The 15,569-nt window shown below is 46.4% G+C and overlaps 1 protein-coding gene across 3 annotated transcripts in view; it reads right to left on the bottom strand.

The window, feature by feature from the left end:
- Positions 1–774: 774 nt before the first annotated feature.
- The window catches only part of Cx3cr1 (C-X3-C motif chemokine receptor 1), a 19,341-nt gene continuing 4,546 nt past the window's right edge, over positions 775–15,569 (bottom strand). The window contains exons 2-4 of one of the 3 annotated variants that reach the window (XM_010618395.2): positions 9,557–9,655; positions 7,128–7,166; positions 775–6,601 (exon numbers count right to left, since the gene is read on the bottom strand). In XM_010618395.2, coding sequence (XP_010616697.1) covers positions 5,522–6,592 — 1,071 coding nt within the window. In that variant the 5' untranslated portion in view covers positions 6,593–6,601; positions 7,128–7,166; positions 9,557–9,655 and the 3' untranslated portion in view covers positions 775–5,521. The remainder of the gene's footprint in view (positions 6,602–7,127; positions 7,167–9,556; positions 9,656–15,569) is intronic. The other 2 variants (XM_010618390.2, XM_010618369.2) reach the window with 2 other exon arrangements.

The following is a 15,569-nucleotide window of genomic DNA, read 5'->3' as shown; positions in this document are numbered from 1 at the left end:
CCAGCAACAGTGTTGCCCTGTGGACAATTCAGTTTGCAGGAGTGGGCAAGGGACTTGTATGCACTTGTACCCATGGATCCAGTGGTTCCTTTAATACGATCAAAGATAGGCACAAAGATTTCTATTCATCACGATGTTGGTCCCAGTAATGAAAAGCTGAGAGTAGCAGCCACGTCCAGCAAGGCTTGGCCAGATAAAGTCTATTATTGATTCTTACATAATCATTCCAGATCATGTTTGATAGTTATGTGTAGTGGCCTTTGTTTACAGCCCCAGTCAGCTACTTGGGAAGCTGAGGCAGGAGGATACCTTAGCCCACAAATTCTGGGCCAGCCTGAGCAAACATAGTGAGACCCTATCTTTAAAAAAATCATATTGGAGCTGGGTGTGGTGGTGCACGCCTGTAATCCCAGCACTTGGGAGGCTGAGGCAGGAGGATCGCTATGAGTTTGAGACCAGCCTAGGCTACATAGTGAGTTCCAGGACAGTTTTAACCACATAGTGAAACCCTGTCTCAAAAAACAAAACAAAAAACAAAAAATTATATTTGAGTTTATTATGTGGGAAAATATCTATACTACTGTTAATTTAAAAGCAAAATATAAAGTTATATGGGTGTTTTGATCTCAAATCTTCTAAAAAAATTATATTCACAGAGAAAGATACAGCCAAAACAACATCAGGGTTAAACAGTGGTTATCTCCAGGAGGCAGAATATTATATAATTTAAATATTTAAATTTAAAATTATTTTTATATTTTGTATAATGTCTTGGTGTTCTGTAATCAGGAAGATGAAGAAAATATAAAGAAAACACATTGCAAGCTGAATAACCTTACCTAATTTTGAAAAAAAGAGTACAGTTAAGTTTTTTTTGTTGTTGTTTCTATCTCAATACACGAGGAAATTCAGGGCAAAGAGTAATTTTCCTGCAGTGCCTGTTTTGCAGTTGCTGTGGCTGCATTGGGCAAGCCGGTAGGAGCTCTGCTTGTTCCCAAAGCACAGGTGTCTACTACAGATCTTCAGAAGACAGCGTGGGTCCCTGTGGATGGAGCTTCTCTAGAAGAGAAATCAGATATTTCTACACTTGCTAAATTCTGCCTCTCTCACTCGCCTTCAGATCAGTGTCCTCTGCAGCCCAGAATGAGGCTGTCAATGCAGCAAGTTAAGCAAACAACACTGCAAGTCAAGTTCAAACTGCAGTGGCCCCTGTGGGCCCGTGGATGGGCCGCAGCTAGAGAGGAGAGTTGGCTTCTGAGATGCACTGGACCACATGAAAGGGTCAGCATCTATAGACTCAGTGTTCTCCAGGCAGGCTCTTGGAGTCGGCGTGCCCTGTGCACAACTATGGATGTCACCTTCCAGGGCCAGAGACTTCTCTTTCCCTGGATACTCAGAGACAGTGAGTGTGAGAGAGAGAGAGAGAGAGAGATGGAAAGGTCAGGAGACCCAGCATGTGTTCTGGTCCAATGCATTGTAAGCGCTCATAGCGCCTCCTAGTAACCTAAAATATAGATTGTCCAACTTTCTGGTGAAAGAGTCCATAGGAAGAAACGTCTATCTCAAAACATCACTGAAAGAACACAGAAGGAGCCAGAAGTGGGTAGGATATGTGGAAGGGACACAGCACTTTGCCCCAGCCCTGGGGAGCCCCTGGATGCAGCCGTCCCTGACATTTGCCCTGTGCAGCCGAGGTTGTGGAGGCAGTGACCTCTGGGGATCCTGTACCCACTGCTGCTGATTCTCCATCTGTGGACACCATGTGCCATCAGAGGTGCCAAAGGCTGTGTCATACAGGTCACACTTGTGCGTGTAAAGGAGCTGCAGGTCATCTCTCCTGGACTTCCCTGCCACCAACCTGTGCTCTTAGCACCTACAAGCCAAAACGGCCTGTGAGAGGAAGGAGGTGGCACCCTGGAAATCCAACATTTGCCTTTTCCAATAATTCACTGTGAGATCATGGCCAGGCTGTGGCCCTAACTGGCTTTTGCCCTTAGCTACAAACTTTGTGTTTAGATGCAATTATCCCTGCCCACAGAAAAGTCTGTGATTTGGGGGCAAAGAAAAGTAAAGACAAGGTAGTTTGAGTTTCCTTGCTGAGAAAAGCTGATGACAAAAAGGACAGAAGCAATCACTACCATTTATTATTCATTGGCTCGCTTGGCCGTCCCAAGCTTGGTGGAAGTGGGCTCCTAAATCCTCTTTTCCTTAGGAAGTGGCTTTTGTCCCTGTTTTCCTGATAAGGAAACAAGCCTAGGAGGTGCTGAGTAACCCATCATGCAGTGACTGTGTTAGGGCTCGCTGTGGCCCCTCTAGTCCACTGTGTCCCTCTGCTTGGGGAAAGCCCAGAGGCTTTTCAAATGCACCTGCCTCCGTTTAGGCACCAACATCCTCACTGTTTGGGTTTTTCCTGTTTAGTAAGATGAATGGGAGAATGTAGGAGTCCCAGGAGGTAAGCTGAATGTACTTATGGAAGAAGTATTTGTTTCCTTTCTTTCATTTCTCAAGAAAAAATAATTATTTCCTCTCTCCTGGGGAGTCGGAAAATAGATTAAACTTCAATCCAAAGTCTCAGCAGTTGGAAGGAAGGTCAGGTCATCACGAAGCGTCCTGTGGACACGGAGGGGAAGCACACCCCTCCACTGGTTGTTTGAGCCCCCCATAGCTAACAAGCCAGTGCCACAAGATCCCGTGCCCCACTCTGCTCCCAGTATCTTTCAATATCCGCGTGGTGATTGTTCACCTCATGAAATCCTTCACTTACACCTAGGATTCCCTCCGCCTGGACGACACCACCCTCTCGGCCTGTAAAACCCCTCCTCTCTCAAGGCTCAGGCCAGATGTCACTGCTTCTGTGCTAGCACGGAATGCAAACCACGCTGATGGGGCGTGATCAAAATCTACGGTGAACGGTTACAGTTAAAACATATTACAGAAAAAGACACACTGCCACAAATCCCGCCTCGGCGTGCTCGCCCTGGCTTGTCTCACCATCCTCGCTACTCTCTGAAGCCCTTCCGGAAGTCCTCTTTCCTGAGTCTATCTATGGGGTGCGAACAAAAATATGGTGACTGCTGCTGCCGGGTGCCATCCGACGGAGAGGCAGGCTGGTAACAACATCGCAGTGCGTCCTTCGCAGGATCTGGCTCTTCCCCAAAGTCAAAATGACCATCATAGGTAGGGCTAAATATTTTGAATCAATTTAGGACATCAAGGCAGCCACACAGCGGCACAACTAAAGACACTCACAAGAGGAAACTGCTGGGACTGCTTCACGAGTAGCAAGGATGATGGGATACTATGTTTAAGTGAGGGAGCGTATTTTGAAGAGGACTATGGCAATATGCCATGACTGTAATCATTTTTAAAAAGTCAACATTCATACTTCTCAATCACACCTCACATTTATTCACTTTTCATTTAAATGTTAATACCATTGAGGGCAGAGGCATGATCTCATTGCCTCTGGAACAGCGCTGGACCTGAGCCTACACATCGCATGTAATATGTGCATACGGGCTTCATGATAAACTAACCTCACACGCATGAACCAAGAACTAAAAAGTTCCCATGCTCTTTGGCCCAGTTATCCCCCAGGGGAAGGAACTTCTCCAGATGGAGATAACTGAACAAGGAGGAAAATTACACAGATGAAAGTGATGTAAAGTGTGTATTTGCTAATATTGGCAACAGGTTAATTGTTTATCAGCAGAGTGATAGTGAGGAAATTATGGTACACGATCTGGAAGGAACATGATTCGATCTCATTCATCGACCCTACCACCTGCTGAGAGGGCCAGGTGTGCAGCAGCAAGAAGATGCCATGTCCTCCCCGGTGAGTGTACACCTGGCGGAGTCTTCTAAAGACCGTTACCCAAGAGAGCTATTGGGAACCTAATGCTGGAAAAAGCAGGTTATAAAATTGTACATCATTAAGGTTGGAACTCTGAACACATGCTGGTTAAATGCAGGAGTTAAACTGTCTGTGTGATTAGACCATAGTTGGCACTTTCTGTAGCACGGTTACATCTGTTTCCTGAGCTCTGAAGTCATAGACCACCCCCAGTGCTGCCTGAGAAAAGAAGGCTGCTCTCCTTGCCTGGCTCTCCACGGTGGCTGTGGCAGGTGTAACGGAGACCTTGTCCAGATGGGTGACTGGGAGGGAACACCCAGGACAGAGTGAGAGGCTGGAGTGAGGAAAGCTGATCGATCTTTTGACCTACTGCTCCTCGAGTACCGCGGCAGGAGCCAGTGACCTCCGTATCTGGGCTGTGTCCTGCCAGCTCCTCCTGTACCATCACACTCGGGCCAGAGTGCAACACCATCAGGTATGAAAAAGCTGAAGTCAGGAAGCCAGACTCGAGGGTTAGGACCTGTAAGAGTGGCTGTTTTTTTCTGATGGAAAGGCTGTTCCCTATTGAAAAGTACCATTATTCCCTGTCCACAGATGAGGAAACAGAAGCTCTGTTGGCCTCAACCTACCCAGTAGGCAAATATCAGACCTGGAAGTGGGAGCCATCCTTTTACTTTGGGCAGAGTTCTTTCTGTTTCTCCCCTGGGCCTGAGAAAAGGTGGGAGGAAGTGTATGTGGTCTTGTGGAAGAGACCAGGCTAAATAGGAAGGTGGGATCCTTGGGGAGGACTCTCCTCCAAAGGAATTCCTTTGGAGTCTGTGGGTCAGATGGCGTGGCAGAGAGCCTCAGAGGAAAAGCATCTGAGTAGGGACTTGGTGCAGCAAGCAGCGGGAGCCCTTGCAGGTTGGGAAAGAAAGGGGTTTAAAGAACTGCAAGTTGGCAGTGGGTACTGGCTCAAATGGTCAGGGGAGGCACCGGCTCAGGTACATGGCAAGAGCAGTGTGTGGCTGTTATTCTTTCCTTTCAGGACAGCTCTCACCCCTATCACTACTTGGAGTTACGTCTTCCTCAACTTCTAATCATGAGGTTGGTGTAGAAGCTTCTGTTTGCTATGCCCTTCTTTGAGGGTACCACCTCCTGGTCCAAAAGTGGGCCCCTGATACCAATTTAACATTTGGAATCCTTCCCTGGGAATTTTGACCTTGGGACCAGAAAGGAACGGGTTTTGGTCCGCCTCTGGTGATAAATCTGTGTTGTGTGAGCCTGGAAGATCTGTCACTACTCAGAGATTTGAGGATCAGTGAGAGGAAACTAGTTAGTCAGGTTCTGGTTTCCACTGATTCTGAGGGCTTGGCCATCCCCTCGCCCAAGTCAAAATGTGAACAATATTCACCACCCTCTTTTTTAACCACCCCTTTTTAAAACTAAGGTTGTCTGGGTTGAATTTTCATCATCTTTAGGAGAAAAAGCCTTAACTTTCCAGAAGAGACATGCGTGTTCTTTATCATTCAAATTTTAAGCACAATTCTTGAAAAGACTCTGGCTGTTTTGTTAGTATTAAGTCCATATTTCTTCCATGTATAAAACAACAACAAAGATAGATTGCCTTTACTTGGTGGCAGCTTCAGGAACTCTGCATTCTCATGGAGACAGGCTTTGGGGATTGCTTCAGAGAAGCATGGACGTATTTCCATCGCTCGTGGAGTGAGTGAAATTGCTGCTCAGGATGCTCCCCTGCCTGCTCTTTTGTGACTCTGACCTGGAGAAACTGACATGGACAGAGCGACCGCACAGGACTGCCGCACACTTCCGGTACAGGTGGTAAAGGTATCTTCTGAACCTCTCTCCGGCAAATGCGTAGATGAGGGGGTTGAGGCAACAGTGGCTAAAGGCCAAAGTCTCAGTCACATTGAGGGCCAACTTCAGATTCCTCTTCGAGTCACAGCCGGGGAAGAAGTCATAGAGTTTGAGAGTCTCCAGGAAAATCATAACATTGTAGGGTGTCCAGAAGAGGAAGAACACGATGACCACCAGTAAGATGAGTTTGATGGCTCTAGATCTCTTGTGGTTCTTGCAGGAAAACAGTGTCTGGATGATTCTGAAGTAGCAGAAACTCATGATGAGCAGGGGCAGCAGGAAGCCAAGGATATTTGCTTCCACATTGCGAAGCACAGGCCAGATTTCCTGAAGGACCTCGGGGTAGTCACCCAGGCATTCTTTTTCTTTCTGCTTCGTGAACATGAACTGGGGCGCTGACACCAGGATGGCTGCTGCCCAGACGCCGAGGCTGACGGTGACGCCGTGCTGCACGGTTCGGTTGTTCATGGAGTTGGCCGCCGAGACGATGGCCAGGTACCTGTCAATGCTGATAATGGTGATGAAGAATATACCCCCAAAGAAGCCGATGAAGAAGAGGGCGGTCGTGAGTTTGCACACCGCATGGTGGAGGCCTTCCTCGTTGATCAAATAGTGAGTCCAGAAGGGCAGTGTGGCCACGAAGAGCAGGTCAGACAGGGCCAGGTTCAGGAGGTAAATGTCGGTGATGCTCTTGGCCTTCTGGCTCCTGGTGAGGGCGAGCACTACCAACAGATTTCCCACAAGGCCAAAGGCAAAGACGAGGGAATAAAATATGGACAAGAAGGTGGTCCCAAAGGCTACGATGTCCTCTATTTTACAGGCTTCCGCAGACTCATCATACTCAAAGTGCTCTGTGTTGGATTCAGGGTAGGAGGTGGGCATGGTGCGGGCCTGGATCAAAAGGGAAAACAAAAGGCAGTGTTAGTCCTCCAACGGACAAATGTGCAGTTCTGTCTGGTCCCGGACAGAGGCAGGAAGGAAGAGACGAGCGCTGGTTGGGCAGCTACTACCTTTTCTACCCACACATGCACCATCTCGTTAATCCCCACAGCATTCTTGGGGCTGCCACGGATGCCTCGGGCTGAGGAGGCAGTCAGATCCCTGAGAGGTTTGGAGAGTGGCTCAGCCAGCCTTTGGAGCTAGTCTTTTTGGAGCATGAGTGAGGACTCGACTCTTTTAAGTCTCTCCAAAAGGTATCTAGCTTGACCAGTGTGTGGAGGTTGCAGGGAGAGCCATGGGCAGAAAGTAATGACAGCGGGGAGGGGTTCCTCCAGTGCACAATTCCCCGAAATAATCCTTTATCCTCTTCTCTTCCACCTTGTCCACCCTTACACCCTTCTTTCTCCTCCACAGCCTTAGGGGAAGAGAAAGCATTGTTCTGAACTAGGGCTCTGCAGTTACAGAAGGGCCAACCGACCTGGACTCCAGTGGTTGATTCACCTGGACGTGAGCAGCCCTGGAAAAGGAGACATTTCTCACAGATTGGGCAATAATAAAACCCATCCCATTCCCAGCCAGAGTGCTTTGGACATTTATTCCAGAGGTGACCGGTGAGGCAGCCCTTGCATGCACAGGCCCTTCTGAGTTATCACTGCCTCCTTCCTCATCAAAACTGAAAGCAAAGCTCATGGTTCTTTACCAAGGGAGTTTCCACAGCCCACCACACCCTGTTCATGACTGGTCAGGAAGCATCTTTGTCAAGACCTGGGCCCACCCAGCCAGGACACTGTGCCTCCCTGCCCAGCCTCTTCTGCATTGAACTGGGCTAAGGCGGACTAGCTTGCCCACCTCAGGCTGTACGGAGGCTCTCAACTCCTTGCAAACTGTATGGTTTCTTTGCTTCAGGCTGTGAGGACCCTTTTTATGGAGCAGACCCTCAGGCTGTGACCTTAATCAGTAATGTCTAAGTCGATCAGTACAAAGTGGCTGCCATGTAGCTGGTTTTTGAGCTCTACAAGCCTCGGTTTTGTATGTCTCAAGGGGAGACAGCAATTACTACTTAGTGTGAGTAGCTTGCTGTAGACCATCATCTTGCCAGCGGTGCTGCTGTGTGCAAAAATAGTCAAGACCTTGGAGGCCGAGTGAAGGACCCTAGATTAATGAATGCTAATTCCACTTCCTGTTGGGTGAGGAAGCCCTGTGGGTCTCTGGACTGTCCAAGCTGCCTGTAGACTCACTTGTTTCATCCCCACTCTGGGCATCCTGGACATTTTGGTATTTAAAGGTTGGTCTAATTTTCCCTTGGGGGAGAGGCACTTACTTTTCAGTTTATTTTGGAGGGGGTGGAGAGTGAACCACACCTCATGAAGCTTTTACTAAACTAGTCTCACTGTTAAACATTCCACACGCATTTTAGCCTATTTATTCTTCTCTGCAATTCTGAAAGTGAAGTCGTGTATGTAATTTACTGCTGCTGGATGACTTCAGGGATGTCTGTGAGGCAAAAAAGATGAAGGTTGGACACAGTGTAGAGAAGACAGGGGTAGTTAGAAATAAGCAACTGAGTGCCCGGCTGAAAACCAAGGGAGTCCCAGATTCAGCCCCAACACTGGGTATCCCAGCTCAGGGATGCCACACATCCTGGGACCCTTCTCTAATTTGCTCCAAGATTTTGAGTATGGGGTTGGTCCTGGTTGGAGGAGCTCGACACCCAAGCAGCCAACATGTCTGAAACGCCCATCCATGGCACAGGGTTCTGCATGGCCCTGCTCCCGGATTGATCACTCCATCCCAGGCTCAGCATGAAGTGTTGTCCCAGTGGGGGAAATACTTGTAGATCAACTTTGATTAAGGCAGAATCAGGGAAGCGGGCCAATAAATTCCCTTGCAGATGGGGTGCCTGCATATCTCATGATCTTACCTAACTGGTGAGCACAGTATTTACTGAGAGCCAGTGGCTGGTCCTGGGTATCAGTCTGGATTAGGACTGCTCCCCGACAACCATTGAGGACAGAACAACATCCAGCCACCCTCTTCCTGGCTCCCTGGTGGCTCAGAGTCCCTAATGAAGACCCTGCCCTGTAATGTCCCAGCTCCCACAGGTGTCCCTCTCAGTGATGCCACAGAGCTAGGTTCATACTACGTGATCACCTCACACACCATGGCCCCTGCCACTTCTACCATGCTCCAGAGGGAGGAGTGGGAAGGACGTCGACAGCACCTATTGCACCTCCGAGCCTCACGGGGGGTGGGGCATGGTGATGTTAAGCACCTTGTCTCCTGCACATGTGGAAGCGGGGAGCGGGGCTAGAGCTGAGTTCCCCACCGTCCTCACCACGCTCCTCCCTCCCTCTCCAAAGGTGAAGGACAGGGTTGTGGGGGGAAGAGGTAGGAACACAATGGCTACCAAGTGAAACAGAGGCCAAAATCAAGGGGTGAAAAGCCATCCAAGCTACCCACTATGTAGCCCAGGCTGGTCTTGAACTCACAGTGATCCTCCTGCCTCAACCGCCCGAGTGCCGGGATTACAGGTGTGCGCCACCATGCCCAGCATTATCTCTGCTTTCTGGTCAAATAGATGCACTCAGAAGGTAAGGAACTGCTCAAGGCCACAGCTGATCAGTGGCAGGGCTGCAGATTGTGCAACGTATCCAGCTCCACCCCTTGTGCTTTCTTCATCTTTGCGTGGTGGCCCTCCCTGCCCACCTCTAGAAAGACTAGGAGACCCTCAGAACCAAGTTCTCCTCAGCTCTGTAGGCCAGTGCTCAACAGAGGGAGAGGCCTGGCTCAGAACAAATGAGGATATTTGTGAATATCTGTGGAAGAGTACATATTGGACCCTAGACCTTCACCCCAAACGGCTTTGGGCACAGTGATGATGGCACCTGTTACCCCTGGGGAGCTTACGGGGAACACAGATATCCTTTGCAGTCATAAGCCAAGGGGTCCTTAAACTGAGAGCTCCGAAGGGGCTTGGTATGTTGAAGGAATGAATGAATGAAAGGCCTAGAAGAGAAAGAAAAGAGATGCATCAGCTTCAAGAGAGAAGCACAGGCCACCCCTGACCCACAGGCAGAAATCAGTGTGACCGACCCCATCCGTGCTATTGGACCTTATCTGATTGTCGAACACTTCTGAGAACAATTTCAGCCCTATGACCTAGGCAAGTGTTGAAAAATAGCCCTGCCAGGCTGCATGAGTCATGGGTGATGCATGGTTTTATCTCCCTGGAAAAAGACTGCAGGTCTTTGTGCTTGGCGAGGGACAGCCCCAGATCTTCAAGAACCCTGTCTACACCAGGAAACTTGACATCATGGCAGGTCCTCCCCTTCGCCAAGTTTCCACTGAACTCTGTAGCTTTACCGAGGTGCCCTTTCAGGAAGCATAGGCCTGAGCTGAGTAGATTTTTTATCTGCATGTGTTTGGAGATGTTCAGGTACTGGAGGTAAGCCAAGAGCTCGGAAGCAGATGCCACTGTGTCCAGACCTCGACAATGCCTTCCTTTTGTTCCTGGAAACCAAGTGTAAGAATTCAACAAGACAAACACTTGCAGCATCTTCTTAGCTAGGTTCTGAATCCTCAAGGGTTGCAAAAGCACACACCAGGGTGCACCACTACAGCCGAGGCTGCTCCTTGCATCTCAGGGCAGTAGTCGGCAAGAAGCCAAGTCCCCACAGGGCTGTTTTCAGCTCTCTGTGCCCTCCAGTTGATTGAGCCCAAGGTTAACTAACTGGTGCAGAGATGAGGGAATCTGAGCTAAGCCTAGAGGCATAGCTTGATACCCAAGTGGAGCTCACTTCTGTGTGACCTGCTTTATAAAACTCCTGCTCGCCTGCACTGCCCACCCTGGTCTATTTCCTCTGGCCACTTCCCTTTCTCATGCCTGCTCACTTATTTTTAACTGTTTTCCATGAGTGGGTCGGCAGCATCCTTACCCATGTTTTCCAATCAGCTTCTCTTTTCTATACTTCCTCCTCTTTCAAGAGGCCGATCCATTTTCTCCTTCTACCTGACACCCTTTTTATGTCACTCTCCCCTTCTTTTGGCTTCACACCCTGCTCACCGTTTTCCAAACCTAATGTATCATCTCATCTCTTTATTATTTTCCTTGGTCCTTGTTTCTTTTACGTAAACCCTTGAGTGAAGTTTGAGTTTGGGGCCCAGTCTAGTGCCGAGGGACTTGTAAGGCGGCTTCTCCTTCTCCTTCTCCTTTTCAGTCCTCCTCATTCTCCTCCCCATTCTTCTCCCCCTCCCCCTTCCTCTTCTTCTTTCCTTGAAACAAATTAAACTAGAAAATTGCTTGAGCTCTGATCCAAACTTTCTTCCTTGGGGTGTCCTGGTTCTACTCGTGTTCCAAAATCAGAAGTTGCCCTCAGAAGGCCCCAGTTTAACCATGGGTCTTTTTTTTTTTTTTTCCTTCAGGGCTAGAGATCAGACCCAGGGCCTTGCACATGTTGGGAAGTTTTCTCTCCCGAGCTACACCCCCAACCCCAGAAAGGCCCAGTTTAGAAGGAGCAGAGGCTGCCAGCCAGTATGCCTGCTAAGCTTATGTTCCATGCAGCGCCACTGAACTCTCTCCACAGACCCACAAGAGAAATGCCAAGCAGAGGCTCATAGGGATTGGGCTAATGTGTCCAGGGAGAGAGAACAGACTGGATTTGGAGCCCGGATCCACCTCTGCACAAAGCTGTCTTCCTTGCACTGTGCAGACACCCTGCCCGGAGGGGACGTCTGCAGAACTCCACAGCCCACTTCCCTCAGACTAGGACGGAGAAATAGGAGGCACAGGCCCTCTGAAAAGAAGCTGGTCTGTGATGCAACCCTGAAGTGGTTGAGTTTCTCCCCTCCAGAGTCAAAACCCAGCAAGTGGAGCTTCAAGGAATAGTGAGTAGAAAACAGGGAGGGAAGGATACCATTTGTCCTCCTGGGTACCACTACATGGTCCTCACTGCCAGGCTCACGGAATTTGCAGTGATTAACAAAAAGGGTGTGTGTGTGTGGGGACGCGACAATTTTCTCTAGAGACAAAAAGACTAGAGGCTGGAGGGTTAGCTTATTTCCTGCCTTCCCATGTTACAGTGCTTTTAAAGGCCACACAGTTCCCGGGGGCCCACACATTCCATTCACCAATGTCCGACAGGCTCTGCCCTGGCCCTGCCCCGTTTCCGTGGCATGTGAGATGAAAGCATGAGCCCCATCACCCGCGAGGGCTTTGCCAGCTCGGACGAGCTCAAGTCCTCCACAAGAGTCGAACACAAGGAAGAGGTCTGAAGGACAAGTACGAGACTGAGGTTAGGGGCTCGCGAAAATGTGGTTTTCTGTCAACAGAATGGCGGCTGAGTAGCTTCCCAGCAAGCAGGGCACTCCTGGGTGGCACCTATGAATGTTCAGATGAGATTCTGTTTGGAGACAGAGCGTATCTGTTGGTGTCTAGCCCTGAAGAGTCTGGAGTTTACTCAGCCCTGGAGAGGGATGTTTTCAGCCTACTGCCATGCCCACAGCGCCAGGTGCTGGGGAAGCCAAGTTTTACCAGATCCTGATGGTTTCCTCACCTAGAATGACAGTTATTTTTATGACACATTCCTTTCCAGAGGCCGGTACATTTTCTCCTTCTACCTGACACCCTTTTTATGTCACTTTCCCCTTCTTTTGGCTTCACACCCTGCTCACCGTTTTCCAAACCTAAAGTATCATCTCATCTCTTTATTATTTTCCTTGGTCCTTGTTTCTTTTACGTAAACCTTTGAATGAAATTTGAGTTTGAGCCCCTAACCTCAGGATGCAGGGAGAGCTAGGACTAAAGGCAGGAGAGGCCTTGAATTCCATGCCTAGGGGCTGCTAGGAAAAATTTCATACCTTGCACTGAGTATGCTGTAATAATGAGCTCACCTAAACCAGCATAGCATTACCCTCCCCCCAGGCTTTATATGAGGCAAATGCATGCATCCATGCTACAAAACAAGAACAGGAGGAAACCATACTCAAGGCTCAGACTCCGTGGGGCTAGTGAGTTGCCCCTTTCCAAAACCTGCCATGATCTGGGGTTTGACACTCTCCTCCCTTTTCCTCTGTAAAGTACTTTATGGTATTTATTATTTCTGACCAAGTAAACCATAAATTTTTTTAAAGGAAACACTCTACCACTTTAAAAAAATAATTGGGGAGATTAACTTAATTATTTTTCCCCATTAAGTTTATTGGTACATTTAAAGCAAACAATGCACTTACATTTATCACTGGGATCTTGTGCCTTTACATGACATCTTGGTTCTTGTTTTTTCCCCATATCATCGCCCTCCCTTCACTCTCCCATATTTACAAAGACTTTATTTCCATTTTTTTCTTTTTTCACATTTTTTCTTTTCCCTTATTTCCTTTCCCCTCCCCTTTAGCCATTTTCTTCCTATTTCACACTCTCAATTATGCCATTTGAACCTTATTTAAACTTTTAGGTTTATACACCAGAGAAACTATTCGGTATTTACTCAAGTGTGTCCTATTTATTTCACTTAAGAGTATGGCATCAATGTGCATCTATTTAGCTATCTGTTTCTAGTTTATCATTCTTTTTTTTCTTTTTATTGAGTTTATTGGTACAATCTAGGTATACAATACAGTTACATTCATTATTGGGATCCTATACGTTTACATGATAGGTTTTGATTCTCATTTTTTCCCCTTGTCCTTGCCCTCCCTTCATCCCCTCCTCCCCTCCCCATTTACAAACACTTTATTTCCATTTTTTCATTTTCTCGTGTTTTTTTCCTCTCCCTTATTACCCTTCCCACTTTCCCTACACCTTTAGCCCTTTACTTCCTATTTCACATTATTAATTATCTCATTAGGATCTTGTGCACTATTATAGTTTTTCACACCAGAGAAACTATTCAGTATTTCAGTTAAAGAAATCTCTGTAAAGCCAGGCGTGGTGGCTCACACCTGTAATCCCAGCACTCGGGAGGCTGAGGCAGGAGGATTGCTGTGAGTTCGAGACCAGCCTGGGCTCCATAGTGAATTCCAGGTCAGTCTCAACTACATAGTGAGACCCTGTCTCAAAAAACCAAAAACCAAAAAACAAACAAACAAACAAGGAAATCTCTGTATGAACATTAAAAATAGGGAATCCTAAAATAAAACTAAAAAGGAAAGTAAAAGAGAAAAGGCAATGATGTAAAATTAAAATAATCCTTAATTCTGAAGATGAAAATGGTCCCTGAAAATATTTAAATTGTTTCTTGCTATTGTAGTCTTATATTATTCTTTTTTTCATTATTTAGAAAATACTTTATTAGTTTCTGTAATCAAACCCAGGTAGATATGACCTTACATATTTAATACAGTGCATTACCTCTGTACAAATGGAAAAAAAATTAACATTTCTAGACCAATATGGCTATTAATTTCTGTACAATGCCAGCTCAACACAGCAAATTGAAATGACTTTTTCCTTTTATTTATTTATTTATATTAAAAAGACCAATAATAGCAGTATGTTATGCATCAATAGCAGCAACAGCTTCTAGTTTTTCATTCTTTATGGCTGAGTGGTACTCCATTGTATAGAAAAACCACATCTTCTTTATCCAGTCTCCAGTTGATGGGCATTTGGGTTGTTTCCAAGTTTTAGCTATTATGAACTGTGCCTCTATAAACATGGGGGCACATATATCACTGTGGTATGATTTTTTAAATTCTTTGGAAAGATACCCAGCAGAAAGCTGGGTCAAATGGAAAATGACCATACTTCCAAAACTTCTATACAGATTCAGTGCAATCCCAATTGAAATCCCAGCAGTATATTTCACATAACTTGAGAAAACAATCCAAAAATTCATTTAGAACCAGAAGAGACCCAGAATAGCAAAAACCATTCTAGGCAACAGAGATACGGCAGAGGTTATCACAATCCCCAACTTGAAACTATGCTACAAAGCCACTGTGATAAAAACAGCATGGTACTGGCAAAGAAACAGACCCGAGGATCAATGGAATAGATTAGAACATACAGAAACAACACCAGACAGACTCATATTTGACAAAGGAGCCAACCATCCTCACTGGAGAAAAGACAGCCTCTTTAATAAATGGTGTTGGAAAAACTGGATTTCAACTTGCCAAAGATTAAAACTAGATCCCTATCTTTCGCCATGCACTAAACTAAAATCCTAGTGGATTAAAGATCTAACTATTAAAACAGAAACACTAAACTTACTTGAAAGTAAATTAGGTAGAACTCTCAAAGACATTGGCATCAGAGAAGACTTTATGAACAAATCCTCAGCAGCACGAGAACTTGCACAAAGAATCAACAACTGGGATCTCATTGTATTAAAAAGTTTTTGCAGTGCAAGAGAAATCTGCAACAGAGCTAAGAGACAACCTACAAAAAATTGTGAAAAAATTTTTATCAGCTGTTCCTCAGACAGAGGACTACTATCTAGATATACAAAGAACTCAAAAAAATCAGACCCCCCAAATATAAAGACCTGATTAAAAAATTGGCTCCTGAAATGAACAGACATTTCTCAGACAAAGAAGTAAAAGCAGCAAATAAATATATGAAAAATGTTCAACATCGCTGGTCATTTGAGAGATGCAGATGAAAACAACACTGAGATTCCTCCTCACCCCAGAAAGAATGGCTGCTATCAAGGAATCAACCAATAAGAAATGCTGGTGGGGCTGTGGGGAGAAAGGAACCCTTCTCCATTGTTGGTGGGAGTGCAGACTGGTGCAACCACTGTGGAAATCAATATGGAGATACCTCAAAGAACTTGGTAATTATTAATTAAACCAATATTTATTGGCACCTTTACCATATGCTAGTGAAGGGAAAATAAATATTAAACCTAAGAGTCTCAGTTGTTCTTGTTGAAAATAAGACATATTGTTCACTCCCTTTTTTTTTTTTTTTTTTTTT

This window comes from Fukomys damarensis, unplaced genomic scaffold, assembly GCF_012274545.1.
Source record: "Fukomys damarensis isolate Sample0158 unplaced genomic scaffold, DMR_v1.0_HiC HiC_scaffold_24, whole genome shotgun sequence".
NCBI classification, from domain to species: domain Eukaryota; kingdom Metazoa; phylum Chordata; class Mammalia; order Rodentia; family Bathyergidae; genus Fukomys; species Fukomys damarensis.
Note: the sequence above shows the minus strand (reverse complement) of the source record. Positions and strands in the feature narration are given on the sequence as shown.